Source organism: Neolamprologus brichardi, chromosome 7, assembly GCF_056152115.1.
Source record: "Neolamprologus brichardi isolate AB-2024 chromosome 7, ASM5615211v1, whole genome shotgun sequence".
Taxonomy (NCBI): domain Eukaryota; kingdom Metazoa; phylum Chordata; class Actinopteri; order Cichliformes; family Cichlidae; genus Neolamprologus; species Neolamprologus brichardi.
This window is the reverse complement of record NC_142110.1, coordinates 49,553,678-49,578,743: the sequence shown is the minus strand read 5'-3', so window position 1 is coordinate 49,578,743 and position 25,066 is coordinate 49,553,678. Positions and strand designations below refer to the sequence as shown.

The 25,066-nt window shown below is 39.5% G+C and overlaps 4 protein-coding genes across 5 annotated transcripts in view; 3 read left to right on the top strand and 1 right to left on the bottom strand.

The window, feature by feature from the left end:
* The first annotated feature begins 1,354 nt into the window (after positions 1-1,354).
* Positions 1,355-5,504, top strand: brix1 (biogenesis of ribosomes BRX1). 2 transcript variants are annotated; one of them, XM_006789049.3, is made up of 10 exons: positions 1,363-1,801; positions 2,967-3,078; positions 3,172-3,215; positions 3,299-3,369; positions 3,460-3,509; positions 3,600-3,673; positions 4,339-4,389; positions 4,579-4,680; positions 4,783-4,911; positions 5,005-5,504. In XM_006789049.3, exons 1-10 carry the CDS (start codon positions 1,487-1,489, stop codon positions 5,248-5,250), a joined length of 1,194 nt encoding a protein of 397 aa, XP_006789112.2. In that variant the 5' UTR covers positions 1,363-1,486; the 3' UTR covers positions 5,251-5,504. The 2 variants fall into 2 exon arrangements, with proteins under 2 accessions (XP_087699896.1, XP_006789112.2); XM_087843770.1 differs by having other exon boundaries at positions 1,355-1,801; positions 4,783-5,504.
* rad1 (RAD1 homolog (S. pombe)) lies at positions 3,723-9,708 on the bottom strand. Its single transcript, XM_006789050.3, has 8 exons — positions 9,606-9,708; positions 9,002-9,239; positions 8,780-8,888; positions 8,533-8,690; positions 8,214-8,314; positions 7,321-7,419; positions 6,040-6,292; positions 3,723-5,179 (listed from the first exon to the last, which is right to left on the bottom strand). Exons 2-7 carry the CDS (start codon positions 9,194-9,196, stop codon positions 6,115-6,117), a joined length of 840 nt encoding a protein of 279 aa, XP_006789113.1. The 5' UTR covers positions 9,197-9,239; positions 9,606-9,708; the 3' UTR covers positions 3,723-5,179; positions 6,040-6,114.
* c21h18orf32 (chromosome 21 C18orf32 homolog) lies at positions 9,676-11,351 on the top strand. The gene is made up of 3 exons (XM_006789047.2): positions 9,676-9,817; positions 10,596-10,796; positions 11,013-11,351. The coding sequence occupies exons 2-3, from the start codon at positions 10,617-10,619 to the stop codon at positions 11,076-11,078; spliced, it is 246 nt and encodes an 81-aa protein (XP_006789110.1). The 5' UTR covers positions 9,676-9,817; positions 10,596-10,616; the 3' UTR covers positions 11,079-11,351.
* Positions 11,352-12,140: 789 nt separating this feature from the next.
* Positions 12,141-25,066, top strand: part of dym (dymeclin) — a 57,013-nt gene continuing 44,087 nt past the window's right edge. The window contains exons 1-7 of the mRNA XM_006789046.3: positions 12,141-12,343; positions 13,359-13,565; positions 18,153-18,205; positions 18,411-18,504; positions 20,112-20,248; positions 21,027-21,093; positions 23,909-24,034. Of these exons, the coding sequence (XP_006789109.1) occupies positions 13,426-13,565; positions 18,153-18,205; positions 18,411-18,504; positions 20,112-20,248; positions 21,027-21,093; positions 23,909-24,034 (617 nt within the window). The 5' untranslated portion in view covers positions 12,141-12,343; positions 13,359-13,425. The remainder of the gene's footprint in view (positions 12,344-13,358; positions 13,566-18,152; positions 18,206-18,410; positions 18,505-20,111; positions 20,249-21,026; positions 21,094-23,908; positions 24,035-25,066) is intronic.

Sequence of the window (25,066 nt, the reverse complement as noted above, 5' to 3'; positions counted from 1 at the left end):
CTCCAGTGCTTACAACACCATCCAGCCACGACTTTTGAGGGACAAGCTGGAGCTATTGGGAGTGGACCACCACATGTCCCAGTGGATACTGGACTATCTCACAGAACGCCCACAGTATGTGAGGACACAGAGTTGTGTCTCTGATACGCTGGTCTGCTCTTCAACCTCTACACTGCAGACTACTCCATCAGCTCCCCATGCTGCCACCTACAGAAGTTCTCTGACGACTCCTCCATAGTCGGCCTCATCACAGGTGAGGACGACTCAGAGTACAGACAGTGGACTCTGGACTTTGTGGACTGGTGTCAGCAGAACCACCTGCTGATCAATGCTGGGAAAACCAAGGAGTTGGTGGTAGACTTCCAGAGACTCAGAACCACCATACTGACACCAGTGAACATCCAGGGAGTGGACATTGAGATAGTGGGCTCGTGTAGGTACCTGGGTGTTCACCTGAATAATAAACTGGACTGGAGCCACAACACTGATGCTCTTTACAGGAAGAGTCAGAGCAGACTCTACCTGCTGACGTGGCTGAGGTCATTTGGAGTACAGGGAGAGCTTTTAAAGACTTTCTATGACTCTGTGGTGGCATCTGTCTTTTTTTACAGTGTTGTATGTTGGAGCAGCAGTTTATCAGCAGCTGAGAGGAAGAGGTTGGATAAACTCATCAGGAAGGCCAGCTCTGTTCTGGGATGCACCCTGAACCCAGTGCAGGTGGTGGGAGACAGAAGAACTCTGGCCAAAATAACATCTCTGATGGACAGAGTCTCCCACCCCATGCATGTAGATGTTGCTGAACTGCAGAGCTCCGTCAGTGAAAGATTGCTGCATCCTAGATGCATGAAGGAGCGTTTCCGCAGGTCCTTCCTCCCTGCAGCTGTCAGACTGTACAATCAAAACTGTTCCCAACAAACACAGATGTTTACATCAGCGCTGTAACTTGCACTATTTTATCAACCGATTCACACTACAACCTGGGTTTGCCTCTTATCTGTATTTAATTCATTTAATTTAATAATGGTACAGTACTCTGTTTTTGGTAACCATTGTCTTTGATGTAAATATGTAAAAAAAAAAAACTAATTTCATTTTCTACCTTGTAGCAGGAATGTTGTTTGTGGCTCAAGATGACTTAATAGCGATCACAAGGGAAACATTTGGCACATGCTTCACATGTTATAGGCCAACAAGTCAATTACAGCAATTAAAATAGAGTAATCACTTTTTGTGGCAAATACCAGAAAGCACTTTTTGGCAGACGATCACTTAAGGTTCGCAGAATGAGTTACCATGGCGATGTAACCTGGTAACTGATTGACCTTTTTAGTACAGGGAACCCAGGGTTTATCCTGGAGCTACTTAATAAATAGAATGGGTTAGTCAGGCAGGTGGAGGCAGGAATTGGCATCATGCCACTCCTGTCTCTATGGCAGGCAGGAGTTACATAATAAATGAACGAATAAATGAATAATTTTTTTTTCCAATGCCAGGGTTGAAAGGGGGATCTTTCTTTCTTTCTTCTAGAGCCTCCATCCAAAAAAGACGTTGGGGGTACCACCTCCAGGACACTAGAGGTCACTCTAACTTTTGTTTTATGTTATATTTTTTCTTCGGATATGTTTTAGGAGACTTGCGTGTGCGTGCAAACATGTCGCCGTTCAAGAGAAAACGTGCCGGCCAGGATTCCGTTGATTTCAAGCCGAAAAAAGGAAAACTGGTACCAGATGAAGGCAAAGGCCTAGAGGAAGTGGGAAGAGAGAAGGAACATGAGATCACGGTGCCAGCGCCAATCTCTCAGGTCAGCGTTATAGCGTGTTATTGTCCACTGAACTATTTTAGCTGGTGAGCCAACTTCAGTTTACCAACTACGCGCTACTTTACTTACTTATCTATAACCTATTCAGTGTGTAGCATCAGATAGAGGAATTCGTTATATCGGAACATTCCCAATCTGATATCGACACAGATATAAACCAAACTGCCCCCTTAAACGTACAGTCGGTATTTAAGGCTAATTAATAGTAAAAAGAAAGAATGTTGTGCTCATAAATATGATAGTGTGTTATTACGTTCCTTCCAACAAATTGATGCGTTTTAATAAACGCATCGTTAATCCATTAAAAATACATAAATGGCTCGTGATGTTTTGTGGAGGCGGCCATGTTCCCCCAGCTTATTTAAATACAGTGGCCGGGAAGGACATTTCCACCTAGTCGCATTTTACATGTGAGGCTAAAGCTCGGCTACATGTGTAAAACACCAAAGGAAGAGAACTCGTAGAACTCGAGCTATGAGGCTCCTTTAAATTCGTGCCTTCGTCTTCAGACTCAAGACTTGAAGGATTATGGTTGTGTTTTATAGTTGTGGAGAAGGGGTCCCCTTCATCAAAGAAACAAAAATGCAAAGGAGAGAGAAGCACCTCAAGCCTCATGTCCTGAACTCAAGCCAGGGCTTTTGTACATGGAAACAACATGCCAATTTATTCCTGATGTTGTTGCTGTTACTCATAGTCACTGGCTAAACAACAACAGCACTTGGTTATAAAGTAGACTCAGTGTCCCAAAAAGGTTTTGCTGTAATAAGCAGTTTGCTTACATCGGAGGGTTTATTCACAAAGCATCAAAACAGCAGCTTTTACCAACAGAAAGGTTCAGCATATCCTCAATAACTTACCTCAGTATGGAGGTCAAAGGTCACTGACCTGTATTAGACTACTTCCACAAAGTTTGACGGTCTCTTCCGGATTGAATAAATGTGGATCCCTCTTACCCAGCATTGACAGCTGAGGTAAACAATGGACCAACAGCCTTCTGCAAACAGGGAAAAACTCCCGGGCAGATCCATATCTGTTCTGAACCGTAGTAGAAGAACGCTGTTTCTTTGCTTTTGTTGCATTTTAAGACTGAAATTGCAAACTGGTATTGGTTTTAGTTCGATGTTCTGAGCTAAACTGTCTTTAACAGGGCAAATGGACCAACAAGGAAAGAGTTCTGATTTTCTCCTCCAGAGGGATCAACTTCAGAACCAGACACCTGATGCAGGACCTGAGGACCATGATGCCTCATGCAAAGGCAGGTTAGTGTCATGTAGCATTCACCTACAGCATTGCTTCACACAAACACCTGTGTTATCTGTCTTACCTTACTAACCCACAAATCTTGTGCCTAGACACAAAAATGGACAGAAAGGATAAGCTGTTTGTCATAAACGAGGTAAGTTTGCTGTTTAACATCTTAGTTTACTCTTATATAACATATATAAAGCATCCAGGAGAATAAAGTCATTTGTTTGGCAGGTTTGTGAGATCAAAAACTGCAACAAGTGCCTCTATTTTGAGGCCAAGAAGAAGCAGGACCTCTATATGTGGTGAGATTTTCATTGGCATTACATCTCGTGTACATCAGACTCGTAGGAGAGCCAATCTGAACTAAGTTCAATCATGTTCTTGTCCTGTAGGATTTCAAACAGCCCCCATGGCCCTTCTGCAAAGTTCCTAGTCCAGAACAGTAAGTTATTTCGCCACTAAAGTCCTCAAATGCAGCAATCATTTGTTATACGTTGGGAAAAATAATTGCATTGCCCCTCCTCTTTGACAGTTCACACACTGGCCGAACTCAAACTGACAGGAAACTGCCTCAAAGGATCCAGGCCGCTGCTCTCGTTTGATCCTGTGAGTAGAACTGGGTCATAAAGCCAGGAGTAATAAATTAGACTTGCTGTTAGTTTATAATCAGTATGTCTTTATTCTGAATTTGTTGCACTATGAGTCTCATCAACACCACATCAGATATTTATGGTTTAGTGTAGTCCAGGAAATAGGGATGGGAATTGGTAAGAATTTAGCGATTCCGAGATCAATATCATTTATCGATTCGATTACTTATCGATTGTCATTGGGTCCGTTTTGAAAGTCACCACATTTGCCAAGAAGCAATATAGAAATTACCTTCATGCAAATTAACTGCATGCTGTGGGTTAAATGTTTGTGCATGTTACACAGAACACTTTTCTTGCAGTAATGCAGTACATTACTTAATTACTCCCTGGAAAAAATAATTCCTTACAGTACTCGTTACATTACTTTCATGTTACTCTATAACTTAACAATTCCAAGGAATTGGACTTCTGGGAATCGGTTTTCTACATAAACCGGTTCTCGATTCCCATCCCTACAAATAGCATCACAAAAATCTGCACAATGTCTTCACTCTGATACAAAATTCTCGGTCTGTGATCTGAATAGTGAAAGTGTTTTTTGTGTTTAAGTTGAATTTAAGAAAAAACGCCTGGGCAAGAGCTGAAGTTTTTATTTTTGCTCTTTATTTTCTTCCACAGAAATTCGACAAGGAGCCTCACTATGCTTTACTGAAAGAGCTCTTCATCCAGGTGCGTTTCCAGGACAGCGTGGATGTAAACTGTGACTGCAGTTTTTGACACTTTGTGTCTAAAGTCCGATTACATATCATGTTTTTACTGTAAAGAACGGAGCAGATGTGATTTTTTTAAACATTTTTTTCTTGAAGAGTTGAACAAATTGTATTTTCTGACTGAACTCATTCGGTTTTTCTGTTGTAGACCTTTTCCACCCCACGCTACCATCCTAAGAGTCAGCCTTTTGTGGACCATGTTTTCACCTTCACCATTGCAGACAACAGGATTTGGTTTCGAAACTACCAGGTACTCTTCCGCCACACTTTTCTAAATTTCATTTGATATTTTATCCCTGGCTTGAGCGGATTCCGAATGAAATATTTCTTATTTTCCTCTGGCTGTGTTCAGATCATTGAGGAAGATGGCTCTCTAGTGGAGATTGGGCCTCGCTTTGTTCTTAACCTCATGAAGATCTTTCAGGGGAGCTTTGGGGGGCCTACGCTCTATGAAAACCCAGACTTCCGTTCTCCTAACATGGTAAAAATCCATTGCACGATAGCTGAAGTTACAATTAATGTTCCTGATATACTAACGTTCTTACATCGAACATCTCTCTGTATGCTCCTGCAGCACCGGAGAGAGATGCGACTGGCAGCGGCAGCCAAAGTGCGAGAGAAGCAGATGGTAAAGGAGATGCAGAAAGGAAAGAAGACGTCTGCGAAGGAGGACCTGGAAAGTGACGTTACAGCGGATGTCTTCCTGACACCGGCTGAGGAAAGGCCCGCTGACATTCAGACGGAAGCGCCTGAGTCGAAAGTGGTGAAGAAAAAACAAAAAGCTTTCAAAAGACAAAGGATGCAGATGGCACGTAGGTAACTGGATGGACTGCAATAAGCTGAGTGAATGCTGCTGCCATTATTCAGTAAAAATATGGGAATGTCACCACACAGTCAGGACTCAAGTACAGTATTAGAAACAGTCCTTGGGCAAATATGCATCATGTTTTGTTGCCCCAGTTTATGAACTCCTTTCTTCTTCTTTTTCTGATAAACAAGTTTTTCTTGATGTAATGTTTATTGAGTTGGAGTAAAAACTCTTTTCTGTGTCATAGAAATAAAATACCAACTTGATATCTGTATTCTGTGATGTATACTCCATAAAAGGCTTTTGGAATAGTGTCAGCATAGACTTGGAGGAAGTGTGTCCACAGCTTAAGAGAAATCACACCTATTCAAAGTAGGTAGAATAAGTGTTGTTTTAGATCAGTGAGCTGGGTCTAATGTGTCCTGTTTTACAGGCTGTCAGCCATCTGGAAGCATATGTCAAAAGACGAGCTCTGATATGCAAATATAAAGAGAGCTGCATTTAACAAGTAGACTCAAATTCAGAAGTAACATTCACAAATTGTGAGACTTATGACTGAAAACAGCTGAGTCACCATAGTAATCAATAGAGTACTTGAACACACATCGAACATGTCTCTGTATACTCCTGCAGCACATTGAGCTACGATTATGACGTGTGGCGTAATCATAGAGAGCATAAGAACATCAGCAGCAAATCACAAGCACAACATCTGTTTCTCTCAAATCTGGCAAATGATGAATCAGTTCATTTTCTGTTTACTCCACTGTGCCCATTACAAGTCCGGCATTTTCTCCATACCTGCCTCCTCTGGCAAACTGGCCTCCGGTGTGTAGTTAAGGTGCTTATTACAAGTCAGATTTGAATCTGGTGTTCTCAGTTCTCTTCCACCTCCTCATCGGGACAGCAGTAATATTCTACGAAGCAGATCTGTCCGTCGTCATTCCTGACCAGGTACTGCAGAGAGAGGAAGCCCCGGTTGTCTGTCCTGACGGAGACTTTACAGGACAAAGCCAAGGCTTTGGTGGACGGCTTCAGGAGGGACACCTTGTATCTGTTTGCAGACAGAATACAAACAAAACATTACACGGGGATACGCTGAAACTATGCAGAGATTTTTAACATGATACGATAGAAAGGCCAAGAAACACTTAACACCGGATCCAGGAGTGCTGACTCATTAGTGTCAGTATATCCAGTTGCAGTTGTAAATGTCATTATTTTTCTGTGCTTTTTATTCAGTTACAAGTCAAATGTATCCAGTCAACAAGCTCTATTACATAAGTCATAACAAGTCTGCTTTTAAGGAGATGTAAAGAGGACGAAGAGTCACCGGGGAAATGATTAAAATCCTAAACACCTGCATGCAGGTGCTGCAACGTCCTGTGGCCAGACCTCTGGTTAGAAGCCATGCTGGCAATTACAGTTTGCACACAAGTATACAACACAAGGTCAAACCATGGGAGTCTACTTGAGTGAAGTATTTCCAATTCCAGGAATTTCTAGAGCGCCTACAAGGTGAGTGTATACCTATCCAAGTTCATACATGGGTTAAGGACACTGGCACTCATTATTAGTGTGTGCACACAAGTGAGTGTCAATATTTTCAAAGCTTAGTTTGTTAATAATAAAAAATATTATCACTGCCCTTTGGTTATTATTAGTTTTCCAAAACATAAGCCACAAAATGCTCAGAATTACAATCAAATATAACAAACTAGATTTAAAGAAAATAAAATACTAAACAGTTTAATACAAATATATTCCAGCATTTCTTATGTTTCATTAAAAATGACTTCTACCATTGCTGGAGGTCATCATTTACAGTCTAGTTTGTTGGCATTACCCGACTGATGCTGGAGAATCTGATATACATCAACTTTGTTGTCCAAGGGTATATTTGACACAGTGACTGACTTTACAGCGAGAAAAAGATCACACATTTCCTGCTATGTCATTCACTACTGTGTATGACATTTGGTTTTAGTCGCTGTGTTGGTGCTTTCTGTCCTCCCAGTCCACCTATGGGTAGTTTGTGTTCTCTACAGTCTAAATAATCTGCGCATGTGTTCGTGTGCTGACCTGTTCGTTTGTGTCTCGGTGCACTTAAACAGCTCCATCATGTCCGAGTCTTTGGAGTAATCATAATGAGCATTTCCAGCATTCCCAAATGTTGACAGCCTTAGAAAATCAACAAATCAAATAATAATAATATAAATGAAAGGTAAAAAGAGCAGCACTTTCAAAAATAATGCAGAGGGGACAAAGTTAGACTGCAAACTACCTCAGCACACTGATAATGAATGACAGGAAAAAGATCTATTTTGTTACAACAACAACTGTGCCTACCTTTAGCTTAGCTATACATTATATTTACTGTTAGCTTCAATCAGATCAATACAATCCAGCATAAAACAGAAGATTTTGTGCGTTGATAATGTTTTTCGGACTCTGATATTTTTCAATTTTCAGAACAAGAATAAAGAGATCTGCCAATCAGACCACTGCATTTGGTAACAAAAGTGTACTTGTAGCTTAAAACACACACCGGTACTGAAAACCGGTGATGCAGCAAAAGTAAACACAATTTCAATACAGAAACACAATCAGTTCTACAAAATGACTTCTCTGGCCCCTCAGATGTGATCCTAACTCTGCCCACAAGAATTCAAACTACCCTAATGACATCTGGAAAGATGTACATACATAAGCGGTCGTGATTCAGCTTCAACTCCTGAATGAAACCGCAAAATTCTCCCTGTTGCTCTGAACCTAGAGTCTCTATTTCTACCATTTCAGTGTTTACATATGTTGTGTATTAAATTCTGAATTTCATCTGTTTTCCCCCCCGAATACTCTTGATGTGTAAAGGCCTTTACAGTCATTTAAACACAGTGATTTTTTTTTTTTAACTTCAGCAACGTAATCATAAACCAGCACGACACTGTAGAAAAAGTACAGTAAGGACAGCACACCTGAAGTATGGTTGGCTGGGGGACATGGTAATCTGTAGTACTTCACTAGTCATGTCCAGTTCAGAGAAGGCTTCCTTCAAACTCTCTGACTGCAAGATCACCTACAAAAGAGCCAGGGATACATCAGTTGTTACTGAGTTGTGTTTCCTGTTTTTCTAACACCTGCAAATAGTGTTATGCCCATTGGATTTGTAAAGTAAGGAAACCAGAGAAACTGTAATTTCTGAACTGATTCATTTGCATTGGTTTATTGTTTCCCATCTGATTTTTTTTGTATATTTAATATTCCAGTTTTAATAACAGAAAAAGTAAAATTAACCTTGTTCGTGACATTAGTGCTGCAGAACTCAAAGTCAATCGGTTCTTCTGGTTCTTGCGTGTTAATCTTGCACACGGTCACTACACCACCTTCCTCCAGGAACAACGTCAGAGGGAACCCATACCCCCTGTAGCACATCCGCAAGGCTGTTGATACACCTGCAACATCACAAAAAACAGATAAAAAGCATGTTGAGTCCCAACTCAGGTGGTTTTTTTTTAATTAGTTTATTTTTTATGAATTTTACCTGGTGTTGTGGTTCCACCAAATATATTGAGGCAATCGAGGAGAACAGTGAGGTTGATCTGAAAAGCCACCAGATCTTCTCTTATGGTGAACTCTTGGAAGATCTCAGCCTGGGAGACATGAGTACAGCTTCACTAAGGTATCAGTATTATAGGATTACACACAAAGTAAACATACCTGCTCATTTAAGTATGTTCACGGACAAAATACAAGAGAAACACACCTGGATGAAGGCATTGGCCTGCAGACATTTCGAGTCCTCCACTGTGACCTTAAGGCCATTGGTTGTAGCTGTGAAGATGGCGTGATCTTTGAAGGTGATTGCTTTCAGGATGTTGGAAAGATTGCGAGCATTGTCCAAATTCGCCACTAAAACGTACTGTTCGTCATCACCTTGCGACTGAGTGGAGAGAGGCATTGTAGCGTGGAAAAAAGGCGCACAGATACCCGCTGTGAGGTCCCTGTAAAGGTAAACACATCAAATTAGCCGCTCCAATCATACATCACATGCGCATGAAGGTAAAACTTTGTTGAATGGCGTATCATTTATATTCTAAATCGGACAGAATGTAAATGCGCCAAAGTGATTTGTGTTGATTCTACAACACACACACACACACACACACACACACACACACACACCGAACTGTCACTTTGCTTTTACTGAAGTACTAAGCTTGTAAGCTTTTTTTTTTCACTGTGGCTCGCTTGGAGTTTAAAACGACGTAAAACACAAATTAACGGTAATATAATTTACATTTGTACAATCTAGATTCTCCTATACATTAATGTATTTAAAATATTCCCCCCAGAAAAACTGTAACTACCTTCGTGTCTCTTATAAAGCTGTTATGCAGCAGTTCTTGTGATTGTTTTTGAAGAAAGGCGCCCGATGATGAACAACTTCCGCCTGTCGCTCTTCTTCTACGGAAGTTGGAGTTAAAGTACGTCGTACGTCAGCAACATTCCAGATATTTCGCCATAAAACATACTCTGCCCATCGGTAGTGCGTGACAACATCATTTTGTGATTGGGAGAGGTGAGAGTCTTTATTCTGTCTTCCTCGTGTAACAGTTCAAATCTTTTTATTTTCCTGTTTGAACTTTGGTGACAGTTTTTCATAATAAGCTACCGGGTGTGATATGACGCTAGCTTTAGCTCACTGTTTGATTTGAGCTTAGAGAGCATGAAACCAATAGTGTGTCAACTGTGTTAAAAAACTATCGAAAAACAATTTACAGCACACAACAACAGAAATCATGAACAGAGTAATTTGTGTAGTCGTGTGAAAGAAAGCTTCCTTCCACCGTTAACTAAGGCAGCTCGGGTTAGCTTTGTAAACGTCAGTATGGCTGACAGGTCGCTCGGTGTGGAGGACCCAAGCTGCCAAAAAAAAATAAAACAAACAAAATAATAAACGTCTCAGTACAGTCATTTTTAACGTATATACACCAGAGGAGTTTAAAATAAACGTAGGCAGTAATTGTTGTAAATATGCCATAAATTTCTTTTTTAAATTTGTGTAACCTATTTATAAAGAAAGATTTCGTTACTTTTCAAATTATCTACACATTTCTGTCATTTCAACCAATATATTTTTTGCATGTCGGATGGTTTGATTTAGGGTTTTTTTTTTTGTCGTTTTTGTTTGTTTGATTGTTTTTGTTTTTTAACTATTGTATAAATGTTAATAAATTAATGAAATGTTAATAAATCATTCTACAGGAACCTTGTAGCAATATCTCAACAACTAACCATAAACTTACTATGTTTTTTTTTTTTTTTTTACAACTCACAATTTTATTTCTCTGTTGTAGGTTTTTCCATTTTTATCAGCTATGGTGTGCATTCCCTGTATTGTGATTCCTGTCCTCTTGTGGGTCTACAAGAGGTTCCTGGAGCCTTATCTCTATCCTTTTATTTCACCCATTATTAATATATTCTGGAGCAAAAAGGCAGTGCAGGAGACCAGTGCTAATGACCAAAAAGTTAGTGAAAAGAGTAATGGGACTTGCAAGGTAAGTAAATGGATAATTTTTGTGATGTTTTCATTAAGAAACTTAAAAATAATTATGGAAATATTTCCCAGCTCTGTTATATAGAATATATCTAAAAATGATAGTGAAACTAATAGGAGCCACTCAAAGGGTCTCTGTGTTGTGTCATTTTTAACGTAAAAGTTTCATAGTTATTTGATTGCAAGTTTTAAAAAAAATTTCACACATGTTTTTCAGCCTGAAAGCAACGGCGAGGCCACTGCTAATGGATCTACTATAGCAACGGATAAGAAGACAGACTGACACCTCAAAATATATTTAATGCTTCAAAAACAATGTAAATATTTAATTCTTCTAGAGAAACTATAAATTAACTTATAAATCACCTTAAAATTAATTGCATTTTGTAACCTTCCAATTGTTATTTGGAGCTTGTTTTTATTTTTGTCATCCATCTTGTTGATATATTTTCTGTTAATCATTAATTGATACAGCTGTTTATTGTATTGAATGACATAGATTTTGTAAGTTAAACTTTAAGCATAAATAATGAATAAAATAAACAAGACCTCTTAAGTGCTTCTGCTGCTTTTTCTTCATTTTGAATAATGTGTTCTCTTCATATTTGAGTTGTTAAGAAAGCTGTTTTGTTCATATAACTTTGAAATAATTAAAATAAATATGAAAGAATGTTAGCAACTTGACACAAAAGTAGGTATAAACTAAAAATTTAGACCTGACATTTGTGTGTACTGCCAGTAGTAACAGTGTTCAGTAACAGTGTTGTATGTACAGTGCAAGAATTACTCCAAACATAGAAGCAGCTGGGAAACGTTTGTCTTTGTCACACATTGCTCAAAAAGGAAAAATATAGTTAACAACATTTAATATCTTTATAGTATTGGAATATACCCTACACTGATCACCCACATTTAAGCCAGTGAAGTAAATGCTATTATTGACTTGTTACTGTGTCTGCATATGTTCTGTTGTGTAACTTGGCTTCCCCTTATTCAAACACGTTCACCATGATGCTGTCAATTTTCCAAGATGCCTCAGGACACCCCATAATTCGAAATCTATATGCTTAAAATCACCTAGCAATAGCCTAAAATAAACATATAAACAACATGTACTGCCCCTATTTATTTTTTTTTTATCTTATTTTATTAATATATATTTTGCTGTTTGTTTGCGAACAGCCGAAACAATGCGATAGCATGGGCATGCACTAGTTATTTAAAAAAATGTAAAATAGAGAAGTTAAAAAATAGAGGGCAGCAGTTCTGATAGCTTCCAACCAGACGAACACACGAAGAAGATGTAGTAAACGCCCATATGTCGTCATTACGCACAGGGTGGCTACGTGGAAAACATGGAGGAAAGGAGTATGTAGAGTAAACTTAACTGTCTGAATTACAAAACAATTTCATACCCTTTCCTTTGTCATTCGCACTTAATAAATCAACTGGACTAAACTTCAGGTCACTTTAAAAAACAGTAGTCGCCCCTGAACGGTCCTGGGAGTCAGCAGAGCCGCGGAGAGCTGAGAGAAGCGTTTATGACAGGTAAGCTGAGCGGTCAGCTGGCTGCTCTCTGTATATGCGTTATTAACCACTGGCTAAACCAAAGCACTCCTCAATGAGAAATTTATTAGCGCCTGTTTCATTCTTATGTGGGACTTTGAGTTTATATTGTTTACTGTGAAAACTGCTAAGCGGCAGGCTATTTCCTGCGCTTGAAATCAGTACGGTCAAGCTAACGTCGTGCAAGTAGATTAAAAAAAAATAATTAAACAGTGTCATTTAAAGTAAATGTTGAAATAATATAATGAATATGAAAACGGAATTTTAGCTCTTGCTGGAGAAAGATAAATTGTCCTTTATGGTTTAGCACTGCAAATATTGTAAATACTGTACTCCACTTCACTTATGCTGACTACACCTGTGTGTCTAAGGTGTGTCGTTAGAAAAAAACAAAAGTCATGTCCTGGTTCAGTGTGTGTCGTCCTGCTGTGATGCTGTGAACTTTGGCTTTCAAGGATGAGTTTGTGTTTGAGTTGGTGACATCTGTTTTACAGTTTTTGTAATGCACGAACATGAAGAACCAGGAGTGTATATAGACTGGCTCTTACTCGTATATAGCACTCTTGTGCTTAAGCTCTGAGAGCACTTTATACAGCACGTGTCATCACAACTTTACACACAGACACACTCACACATATTCATACAAGCACATTTTATATGTCTAAGTGCTTTTAATCAAACATTTACACTCCAGTGAATGCAACTCTGGGTTCAGTGTCTTCCCCATGCAGCCTGCAGTAGCCAGGGATCGAACCTATCCAATTGAACCACAGTCATCCCTGGCACCCCTGGTGCCCTTGTTTGTTTAAGCCCAAAGCGACAAGGATGGCCTCTGTCTATTCCTATTTAGATCTGAGTGTAGGAGATGTATAAATGTAAGCAGAAGCTCATTCATTCTCACATTAACCATAATGAACATGCTAATTCTGTAGTTAATTCGAAGCCCAGTTGTTTATTGTTTGTGCCTCCAAAGATTAAAGCATTTTCTTTGTCCCAGGTTTTGGCATATGCCTGGTGAAAAAGCAGTGAAGAGCAGCGAGTCTGGCTGAGCACAGCCAGCAAAGATGGGAGCCAACACCAGTCAGGTCAGTGACCTGTCCGATAATCCCAGCCTCAAGGCCCTGGTGGGCACAGAGTCCATATCGGAGAATGACCCTTTCTGGAACCAGCTCATCTCCTTCACCTTCATCAGTCCCACCAGCAGGTAAAAAGGAAGACTGTGTTAAGGCACACACACCTGAAATTCAATACACCTGTCAGCCATCACATTAAAACCGCAAACAGTCATTGTAGTGTTCTACTTTGTCTCCAAGCATTTATGTTACTTTAAAAAGACCACTCACATTAACATTGTTGCAAACCAATCACACCCATCCATGGCAACTACAATCCCCGATGACATCCTACCCTACTAGCACATTAGTCCCATCAGACATATCTAGGATGTTCCATAGCAAACCGAATAAACAATTGCCCCACCTCGCAACACAATGGGGTGTGGGGAGGTGTCCACATAACTTTTACTTGGCATCACTCTGCTCATTTCAATTACTTAATTAGTAATTTATTAGCTAAGTCAAATAATTGAGGCTATGACATCTAAACACCACTTTACTGTACTTTTAAGACAAAAACCTTTTATACACAATGTGATGCTTTAGTCAGATGAAACCTTCACATATCAAAACCAACAAAACAAGCAGTAAGTCAGGAAGGCAAACAGAGTGGAGAAAAAATTCATATTGACATAAGTGAATTTTCCTGGGTTGCAGACCTTAGATGCACTGATGTTTTTAATAATGGTTTGTTCCCTCCACCACAAGGGAACAAAGCCTTCTAGTTAGAAAGTCCTTTTAAGATTTACACCCGGGATTTAAGATTAAACTGTAAACCGGAGGTTTGCAGAGATCACCTGAGCAACGATCTAACAGGGCTGCTGATCTGCTTGGCTGTGATCAGACCAGTTAACCGTTAACGTTTAGTTCCTTTGTAAACAGCACTGAGAAGGAAAGGCACCTTGTTCTTGCTTTCAGGTGGACCATGACTGATTGACTGATGTTACATATTAATCTACTAATGTGATGTTTTCCATTCATAAAATAAATATAGCTACAGTATCTACCAAGTAACAGAAACAGAAGACACATGTAACATTTTGCATTCATACTTAGTGTTTGTCTAAAATAAGACTGAGAAATAGTGTTGTCTGTATTAAGGCAAAAAGTTGAGCCCTGTCCAAGTATACAGCAGTTTACTGCTGTCAGTGGGGGTCGGTCATGAGTAATCATCACTTTAAGTCGTCCGTTTGAACATTGAAATTTCTGGTGTTAGTTTCTTCCTGTGTGTATTTGCCCTTACACTCTAATTGCTGCTCAATAAGATAAACACAAATAGCTAAAATATCAGGTTGCTGCTATATTGAATCAAACTACTAAATGGTAATTTATAATAACTAGTGCTCTTGGAGTGCTGTGTCGGCTACAGAAGGACACACAGAGATTTCTCAACAAATTTTGTTGTATGACATTTTAAGAAACCTCATGTTCACCTTTTAATGATGAAAGTCATGTGACTTGAACCCATTGAGCACTTGCAGGTTCAGAAAGTGGAACATTGTTGCTTTTTCTAATGGTTTGGTTACATATGTAGCACTTTCATGCAGCGTTTTATGCGTGTCATTCTTCTCCAGTATTGCAACAGTGGGTTTGGCTGTCCCTAATGGCTTTACTTCTGTTATTTGTTCAAAGGCTTATAACCCTGTAGTTGTGTAAGGCACTTGGCCTTTAAACAAAAAGAAATAAATCTTTAATTATTTGAGACGCAAACAGTCACATGGTGAGACGTGATCAAACAAGAGACTTTCAAACTGATAGTTTGTGGACACACATCTTTTTGCACAATTTCCTCTCGTTCTGAAAGTTGAATGATGGCCAGTGTCACTGTCTTTGTGCCATGATAAATAAGTAGTTGAAGCCAGCAGCTAGCTAAAATAGCACAGAAACAGGAAATGGTGTAAAGTAAAATTAGGTGTAGGTCAGAATAAGTGTTTGCTGTTGTCATGGTTACATTTAAGGGTAATAGTATGGGCTATTTATTAATGTAAAAGATGGTCAAGTCTGGCACCACACTTAATCAGGTTCCCACCAACTCTAAAGCCGTTCACAGGAATGGTTGTCAATACAGCAGAAGAACAGACAGAGATTTCTCAAAGTATTAGTAAGATAAACCACTAATGGTTTATCTTCCTAATAATCTGAGAAAACTCTGCCTCTTCTTCTGTTCTTCACCTGTATTGACACCTGTTTATCTGAGTGAAAGGGAAGCGCCTGCACGTTAAACTCAGCAGCTACGCACACCAAAAAAGCCATCGTGCACACAAGAGTGTCTGCTTTGGACGTGCTGCTACAGTTTTACACTCTCGTGGGTAACTCTCTGCTACTTACTATACTTTCACTGTCTGAAGGCAGAGCCTAAAGGAGGATGGGGGTCCTGGGGTCCTGTGACTGGTCACTTTGATGGACTCTTCAGTTTACTGGGCTACACTGAGTTACACTGGCAGCGACGGAACAATGTTTTAAACTTTATTTTTCAAATTGTAAACAAATAAAGTTGTCAAATTAATCATCAACAGTCACTGTTTGCTGTGCAGCAGTGAAAATACAGACAACTGTCCCGGTAATGTTAAAGAAATATTTTAAACCAGAGAATTCTAAGGCAAGTTCTGAAGCCTCTGCACTGCTGTCCCATTAATCTGTTCTACAGTATTACATATCTTCTATGATTTAAAAAAATTAAAAACAAAAATGTCATACAATGATCAGGAAAGGAATTTTGCATCAGAATCTGGCAATTGTAAGTTTGGCCAAAATACAAACATTTAAACCTGTCAACAAAAGGTTGTTCTGTCTGCAGCAAACAGGTGTAACTGCACATACGTGACTAGATGGGAGTGCTTCAAACATGCCCTGGAATTCTACAGTGTTTAAGTACAGAGGAGAAATGGCTTTTTAATATTGTTTTTGCTAGTCTCTTTATGAACTTTAGGATTTTAAACAAACAAATATATAAACTTACCAAACAAAACTTAAAATGATTTCTAGAACATTGTGACAACAGAAAGCAGATGTGTGACATGTTGATGGATGCTCAATCATCCAGGTAAGTAAATCCCAAAAAGTTGATTCTGTTCATCTGGACGTAGCGTTTTTAGTGGGAGAAACATTTGATCAGTGCTTTGATCAGTAGTTGTTGATCAATGGTCATGAGAATTTGCATACTAATGATCAAGGAACTCACCTCCCAGCCCATTGTTCATTCAGTGGTGCTAGTTTCAGACATTATGCAAATGTACTGTTTTTAAGGTTGGGGAAACCTGCAGTCAGCTGAGACTGAAGAAGTCACTTGGATGAGTGACGAAACGTTTCTCCCACTGAAAACGCAACATCCAGATGAACAGAATCAACCTTTTGGGATACAACAGACATGACTAAAGTTAATCATGTGGTTAGCAGCACAGAGATAACCACAATGCATAAAAAATTAGACACCTTGCACATAGCGGTTACAAGCATGCTTTGTAAAATAGTTATAAGAGCCTTTAGATTTACACAGCATCATAGCAACAACCTGAACTGTTTGTTAGACACTAGTTCAGACAAATGAGCTACCTACGAACAACAGCCTGTCACATCTTACTCTCCTATCCACCCCACAGACTGTCTGTTCAAAGAACCTGAAATATTATCTGGATGAACTATTACAGTGGAGCCTGAACCCACACTGAGTGGAGCTCTGTAGCCAGATGTGTACAACTGGTAGCAACAATAAACTATTTTATTTGTTCACATTTTATAAAATTAAGTTTACTTAATTAACTAAGAAACAATTTGATCTTTTTCTTAGAAATTATGTGCCTCTCGTTATGATGATTTATTTTTTTTAAATGATAGAAGCTATGTAATACTGTACAACAGATTGGGAAAGCGTTCTTATTTTTCATATTATAAACAAATACAGTTTAAAACAGTGTTTCTGTCGGTTCTACATCGTAACTCAGTTTAACGCAGTAACCTGAAGTGTCCATCAAAGTGACCAATCACATTAGAGCCCCGTTCTCTGTAGGTTCTGCCTCCAAACAGGTAAGTTTATTCGCGTGAGGAGGATTTCTCTCCAAGCACAGAGCTAGTGTGAGAATGTAAAGCTGTAGCAGGGCATGGAGGTTTTCATTGGTAGTGACCTGGATGGACAGGATTGGAGATGAGTATAACAGAAGGACAGCGCAGGTTGAGCATTTTGGAAACAAAATCAGACAGGGAAGTTAAGTTTTGTAGGTTTGGACATGTGCAGAGGACAGAGAGTGGACATCTTTGGCAAAGGATGCTGAATATAGAGCTGCCAGGCAGGAGGAAAAGAGGAAGATCACAGAGGAGGTTCATGGATGTGGAGAAGGACATGCAGAGGAGGGTGTTTGGGTTAGGTCAGATAGAAGAAGGATGATCCACTCTGGTGACCCCCAATGGGAGCATCCAAAAGAACAAGAAGATGAGCGACCAGTGCCTTTAACTAAACCATGATTTATAATTGAGTCATGCTCTGTATCTTTGCATGTTGTATGTATTATTCAGACTTTTTATGTGCATTTGTTTAACTTTGTTCTTTTTGTCCCTGTTGACTTGCATCTTATTGTTGTGTAGTACCTCGAGTTTCCAGCAGAGGGAAGGTTACTCAAGCAGTCAGCTCCTTCTGTCCATTTTAACCTGACTTGTTCTCTTTTCTGGTTTTTTTTTCACAGTGGAGAATCTAAGTTACTGGAAGAAGCTGTCATACCCCTGGCCAAGATCCTCAGTATGTTAGCTACTACATAAATAATTTCACATAATACGTGTTTATGGAAGAATATGTCTGAGTAGTCCCAAAGAAAACTGACTTCTCGAGAGTTTGAATTTTAATCATAACATTTAAGTTACTGAATGCTAAATGATCATATTTTGAGGTTTCTGTAGTTTATGTAAAGCTTTTAATAATAAAGTTTTGTCCATCCCCCCCCAAGTTGAAAACAATCCAAGAACGGGGAACTTTGGCGCTCTGGTGAGAATTTTCCTGGGAAGAACCAAAGAGCTGAAAATCTCTACAGAATGCCAAGAGTGAGTATGAGAACCTCAGAGGGGAAGTACTGACTGTCAGTGATGGATTCAGTGCAGGCCACTTATTGTTTGAGAGAGAGAGAGAGGAACGCTGAAGTAGTTGCACTTTCCCATGAGAAAAACTGCAGAGGTATAACTATCAACATACGTATGTGGCAATAATCAGCGCTCACAGCCAAAGCTCCATTTCCACAGAGACCGACTCTGCCCAAGTCACCAAATGTTTTGGGTGGGAACTCTTCCTTCTGTGCTGAGCAGCATTAGAAGTTGGAGTTATTGCTCCTCTTCTCTTTTTCTCACATTTCATAGCAGGTCTGTCCCACAAATCCACATTTTCTTGGTGTGACATAATTGGTGTGTGCAAATAGTTAATTGCAGAGACTGACATACACCTCAGTATTGGTCTTCAGTGGTTGTGAAACTTGGCTTGCAGTGGGTGGTTTCTTTCGTGTTTGTTTCTCAAACTTATGCAGTTTTGGGGAGTTACTAGGTACATGTAACAGAATAATTAAATGCAAAATATGTTTAGTTTATTCCTTTTAAAAAGGTTTTAAAAAGGGGATTAAGTATGTTGCTTCTTGGTAAGTTGCACTTCTTTCTCAAAACCCAGAGCCTTAGGTCGGGCATAGAATCCCTCTTAAATGTGCCACATCACAGATAAAGGGAGACAAAGCAGCTAAAGTTCCTCTAGTTAATTTTCCTTTGTCAAAAAAGAGGTTTTCCCCTACTAGCAGAGCTTTCCAGATGTTGGGCAGACTGTTTTTTCCCACTTAAGGATGTGCTCATGCTGTAAGGATTGCATTTACATATTTCTAGAGTTTGATAACGGTGTGATCTGGCTGCCTTCAGATGCCTTTGCACATTGTGTGTACATAACTATCCAGGTAAACATGTCATTTTAATGTCAGCTGTAAATGGCATATCAGAGAAGTTATGGCCTAGTTTTGAGCACAATGCAAAAATTCTTCACCCCCAGCTTCTTTGTGGTTGTGTCACAGTGATAATACTTCAGTCAGAGCTACTTTGCATTTAAGTTTGGATACAATCAATGGATCTTAAACATATGTTTCAGAATCAGCCCAGAAGTGTCACTGCGCTCCACAGATGTTAAAGTAGTGCCAGGTCTGTTCTTACAGAAGCCATTACAAGCTCTACACGGCACTTGAGGAAAGCAGGAAGCGAAAGATTAGTTTTCAAAAATAAAAGCCCCCATACACATGAAACACTTTTAAAATGTTCAGTGTGTTTAAAGCTGTATAAAAGACAAAACTGTGTCAAAGACTGAGCTTCATCGACATTCCTGGAGTTAAAGTTAATCAAGAAACTCTTAGATTACGAGTTCGCAAAGTTTTTATGCCAATTTAGAGCTCATTTATCACTTTTACTAGTAGCAGATGAGTGTAATATTCAGCCATACATACTTTTATTGTTACACCCATAGGCTGTGCAAAGACTTGCTATTGGCTCACTCTCAGTCGTCTGAGAGCCCTGATTTTTAGCTGAAAAGCTGCCACTAGTAATTTTTTGTTAAATGAAATGCAAATCCATCTTTAACCACCCAGAAACATGCCCTTGAGACGTCTTGGTTTTGTTTTTCTCTTCCACAGCCAGCTTTTTATCTGGCAGGCCCACAATGCATTGTTCATGATTCGCTGCCTGCTCAAGGTCTTCATCAGGGAGATGAGTGAAGCTGAGCTGCACCAGCAGTTCTCCTACCAGGAGAGGGCACCAGGATCCTGCGGAGGTGAGCTCCAGTATCTTTTTCACAGGCAGGGCCACAGACTACACAAAAGAGTCAGCTTGAAAAGATTTTGCTAAAAAAAAAAAAGGTGCCCTCTTAGAATCAGTAGCAATGTACAGAACAGCTGTGTTGAAAATTTAGTTTTTTGCACTTGAGTGCACCTTATGCAAAACATCATGTCATCTGTTAGGAAATCTTCAGCATTCTTTACGTTTTTGGATTCCAAGTGAGTTCTTGGAAGTGAGTGAACAGAGGTTATGGCCTAGTTTTAGATGTCTCATAGAAAAACTGTCAAATGTACAAGACTTCCTTTCATACTTAAGAGACATTCAGAATTGGCTTAAATTGAATGAAGTTGAATTAATTGGTCTTTGCAAAATGGTTTATCCTTCCATCAGTTTCTTGCTGCTTATGTGAGTTCAGGACACACTAATATAATTAATTATGTCATTAGGAATTATCGTGCTAAACTGCTGGAAAATATGATTTAACATTAAACAGTTTTAGACTTTGTTGTTCTACCAGTTTGTCATCATTTGTTCATCCTTTTGCAATTATAATCATGAGGAAAGTATGAAATGGATTCTGTGTGATATCCTTATTAAATAGTACTGTGTCATTTCCTCTGTTTAATGAACATGAAAACACAGAGCGACCTGTGGGAACTAAGGATTGGATTAGTGGCAGATTAGTCGAGCAGAGATGCGACAACTAACCCGATACTGTCTTATATTCAGTGTTTTTCATATATTTACTTTATCAATCCCTTGTGGAGAAACAGGAAGTGAAGACCTTCTTGAGGAGCTGCTGTCCAACCTTGTTCACCTGATCGTTGAAGTGCCACTGCTGTAAGTCCCTCCCGTCTTTTGCGTGAGGAAAAAGGTGAATTAAACACTCTAAAAAGGTCGGGCATGTCAGAGCTATTCTGAAACGGTGAGAAAGATGCTTACAGCCTAAATGTTTGAAAACATTGCCTGAGTGATTGGACTTGTAATAGTCCGTGATCACTTGTTTGATGTGTGTCATAATAATTGTTATAAAAAAATGTCAACGTTGCTCTGCTTTTCTATCTGTCTTTTAGTTTGTTCTTTCTGATGTGTTTTTTCCCCTGTTAATATGAGTAGCATGTTAGTGACTTAGGAGCAAATGAAAAGCAGTTTGTATGTGTTGTTCTGTTTGCGTGCTGCGCTTGCTTATTCTTGTCTTGAGTCACTAACCAAGAGAAGATGAAATCCATTAAGGAACACGCCAGACTGACATGCTGGAACTCTGATGTTGGCAACACGGCGATCCGAAAGAGCTAAAATAAGAGAGAAAGTGTTGGTTGTTTGGGGGAAGAGAAAAAGCTTGGAATGAAAGTTTAGGAGCATTTCCAAGGAGTGGGAGTGGAGGGAACATAATGTTTGAAAAATTGTATCAGGCTTTAGTCCCGCTGGGCGGTGTGAACACAAACATCCTCTGTGTTTACTTATCAATAAGTGAATGATTTTTTAAAAAGTACACGCAATATGTTTAGAAAAGCAATTCCCTCGAGCTTTTCAAAGTAAATTTGTCGAATCATGATTGACGTCTTCTTGTCACGGCATCTTCCACTTGTTCTGTGCGTCGTTCCGGATACCTTCTCTCACTGTCTGCCTCTATTTTCTCTGCACCTCTTCACCTTTCGCTCTCCTTTTCTTCTCTTGTCTCCAAACATCAAACTGTGGCTCCTGTGTAAATGCATTCAACATTCCAACATTATTCATTGTTCCAAGCTTAAAATCGGTCTCTGTTTTTCTTCCCTTCACCACTTTGTGGCTGTTAGCCCATTTCCCCTCTACGTGCTCCTGGCTTGGATGGGAAACCCACCATTCTTTTAGTTAGCTTCCCCCAAGTCCCAAGCAGACTCCTGTGCCTTTTTTGTGGCTTTGTCTCACGAGTACAAGAGTGGTTATTTTTCCATTCACAGGTATCCAACTAAAATAGTAGCTGATTGGTGACAAAGTGCTTTGCAAAGCTAAAAAACAGCGCGCAGTAATGGAATTAATATCAAAACAGAAATTTAAGTAGCCCATAAAACTGGCTTAAAGAGTGCAGTGTGCATGTGCAGACTTCACACAGAGCTTCTAAGTATGTACTGGATTCAAAAGACAATGTTTTGACATGACTGGGCCTTTATCATGCACAATGCACTGTTTCTATGCAAACTGTGAGAGCTGATCTGTCCGGGTGACATCCAGCTCACCTCGGCCCTGAATAGGATATTGGTAGTATGATAGATGTTTACTTAAATTAATTACAGAAATATTATGTAAGAGTAGGTCACGGATTGTAGGTTCTGATTTTTAAATGGCTGAACAGGAACAACCTGAGCTTCTTGTATAATATTACACTACAGTATATACACTATAGTATACAGGGTGGGCCATATGGATACACCGTAATAACATGGGAATGGTTGGTGATATTAAAGTCCTGTTTAGGCCCTCTTCCTATTAAAAAAACAAAAGTTGTATCCAAGATGTCCGACTTCTAAATGGCCACCATGGTCACCACCCATCTTGAGGAGTTTGCCCCCTCACGTATACTAATGTGCCACAAACAGGACTTTAATATCACCAACCATTCACATTTTATTACGGTGTATCCATATAAATGGCCCACCCTGTATTTCTAACTAACTAAGCAGCTCATTTTCTTTCTTTTGCCAATACTTCCTTTAAAGATACAGCAAATCTTGGGGTCAACGTAAAATAAAGGCAGATGTGAAATGTAAACGTTTGATCAGAGGTCAAATGTGACGTGATATTTGGATGCAAACTGTAATGTGATATTTAGAATCCCCATATACCAGTATCATTTCCCAAATGTTGCCAATACAAACAGACAATTTTAAAGATAAAGTTTCAAATGAAAAGTTGACCTTATTTGACCCTGATGAAAAGGTCAGAGGTACAATGTAATGTGATAGTTATAGGTTATCGATACAAACAAAGGCAATAAGAAACATAGTTTTAAATGGCTCTATATAGCATTATTATCACCTTCAGATCAATCTATTGATAGTGAAGGAGAGATCAGAGGTCAAATGTGACATGATAATCTTGATACAGCTATTTCTATATGTTGACAATATATGCCACACTAGTAAAATCATAGTTTCCAAGTTAAAAGTTTTGTCGGTTTTCAGCCAATAAACAATGGAGTTTATTGGCAGAAATCTAACAGACAAACTAAAAAAATCATTTTTCGTCACTGATTAATAGGAAGAAGGCTGAAAACTGAACTAGGGGTGCGTACATATGAGCATCATTTTATAACTCCGTGACCTGTAGTGTGCTAAGAATTGGCATTTTTAGCAAGGTAGGAAATGTACTGTAGAGTCTGGATTTTTTGATATAAATGGATAAACTGTTTACAAAAAAGATGTTTTTAGTCATAAAACAGGTCTGAAAAGAACCATCAAGGCATGATATGTAGTGCTGCCACCTTCAGCTAACTGCAGTGCTCTGTCATCCTTTTATGAAGCGATGTTGACATCAGTGCAGCCAAGAGAGCATATAAATCTATTCTGTTTGAAAGCATGCATGCAATGCTTATAAATATTAATTTATGCAGATGTTTAGCTATAAAATTGAGTTTGTTTATTTACATGAACTCTTTGTGTTACATTGTTTTCTTTAGTGACATCACCTATAGCATCCTGTTTGAGGCAGTGACCGTGCTGCTGGTATTCTTCTCCTATCAGCTCTTCCACAAAGACATCCTCAGAGATGGAATTATATACCAGCACATCATGAAGGGACGATGGTGAGGAAACGCACTCGCTCACACTCCACTGAAGACTACACTTAACTTGAAGTGCCCATATTAACAGAAAAGGTAGAAATGGAAGTGTTTTGTATGTGATTATGTGCTCACAAGCCACTTTATTAGTTATATCAAACTGGTCCCCCTTTTGGCTTCTGACCTGCTTGAATTCTTAGTGGCACAAATTAAATCTGGGTACCCTGTGGTCATAAAAGGATGGACATGGTCAGCAACAATCCTCAGGTAGTCGCAGTGTCTCTAGAAAATCTCCCCAACAGCATTGCACCATCAGTACCTTGAACTGATGATGCAAGGCAGGATGGATCCATCCTTTCATGGTGTTTATACCAAATTCTGACCCTACCATCTGAATGCTGCAAAGTTTTTCTTCTGTAGTCCAACAATTTTGCGAAGTCCATGCAACATGACAGGAGTGACCCCCGGTGTGCTCTTCTGCTGCCCCACCTGCTTCAAGGTTCAACAGGTTCCATGTTCAGAGATGCTCTTCCACAAAAATTTGCAATTTGAGTTACTGTTGCCTTCTTAAAGCCATTTGGCCATTCCCCTCAAGGTAGGGGTGTCCAACTCCAAGCCTCAAGGGCCGGTTTCCTGCAGGTTTGAGACAGCTTGTGAACATGTCTTGAAGTTCTCCAGAGGCTGGTAATGAACTCATTATTAGATTCAGGTGTGTTGTTCCAGGGTAATATCTAAAACCTGCAGGCACCGGCCCTTGAGGCCTGGAGTTGGACACCCTGCCTTAAGGCATTTTGACCCAGTGAACTGCTGCCAACTGCATATTTGCTCTCTTTTTATACCATCCTCTGTAAACCCTTGAGATAGCAGGTTGGTTTAAACATGCCTAAATGAGTTACTGTCACATCATTGGCTGGTTTCAGGACATAGTATATATGTCTGTCTTCCTCCCTTCACCTCCAGCCAGTCGCAGCAGATGACTGCCCCTCCCTGAGCTTGGTTCTGCCAGAGGTTTCTTCCTGTGAAAAGAGAGTTTTTCCTTCCCACTGTCACCTAGTG

What these genes read in the sequence shown, in the direction of transcription:
- brix1 (XM_087843770.1), top strand. Translation starts at nt 1,487, where the DNA reads ATGCCAGGGTTGAAAGGGGGATCTTTCTTTCTTTCTTCTAGAGCCTCC. An exon ending in GATGCCTCATGCAAAGGCAG is followed by an intron (nt 3,079 to 3,171) that starts GTTAGTGTCATG and finishes TCTTGTGCCTAG; the next exon opens with ACACAAAAATGGACAGAAAG. An exon ending in TGAAAGAGCTCTTCATCCAG is followed by an intron (nt 4,390 to 4,578) that starts GTGCGTTTCCAG and finishes TTTCTGTTGTAG; the next exon opens with ACCTTTTCCACCCCACGCTA.
- rad1 (XM_006789050.3), bottom strand. Translation starts at nt 9,196, where the DNA reads ATGCCTCTCTCCACTCAGTCGCAAGGTGATGACGAACAGTACGTTTTA. An exon ending in TGGTGGAACCACAACACCAG is followed by an intron (nt 8,691 to 8,779) that starts GTAAAATTCATA and finishes GTGATGTTGCAG; the next exon opens with GTGTATCAACAGCCTTGCGG. An exon ending in GCACTAATGTCACGAACAAG is followed by an intron (nt 8,315 to 8,532) that starts GTTAATTTTACT and finishes GCTCTTTTGTAG; the next exon opens with GTGATCTTGCAGTCAGAGAG.
- c21h18orf32 (XM_006789047.2), top strand. Translation starts at nt 10,617, where the DNA reads ATGGTGTGCATTCCCTGTATTGTGATTCCTGTCCTCTTGTGGGTCTAC. An exon ending in AGAGTAATGGGACTTGCAAG is followed by an intron (nt 10,797 to 11,012) that starts GTAAGTAAATGG and finishes CATGTTTTTCAG; the next exon opens with CCTGAAAGCAACGGCGAGGC.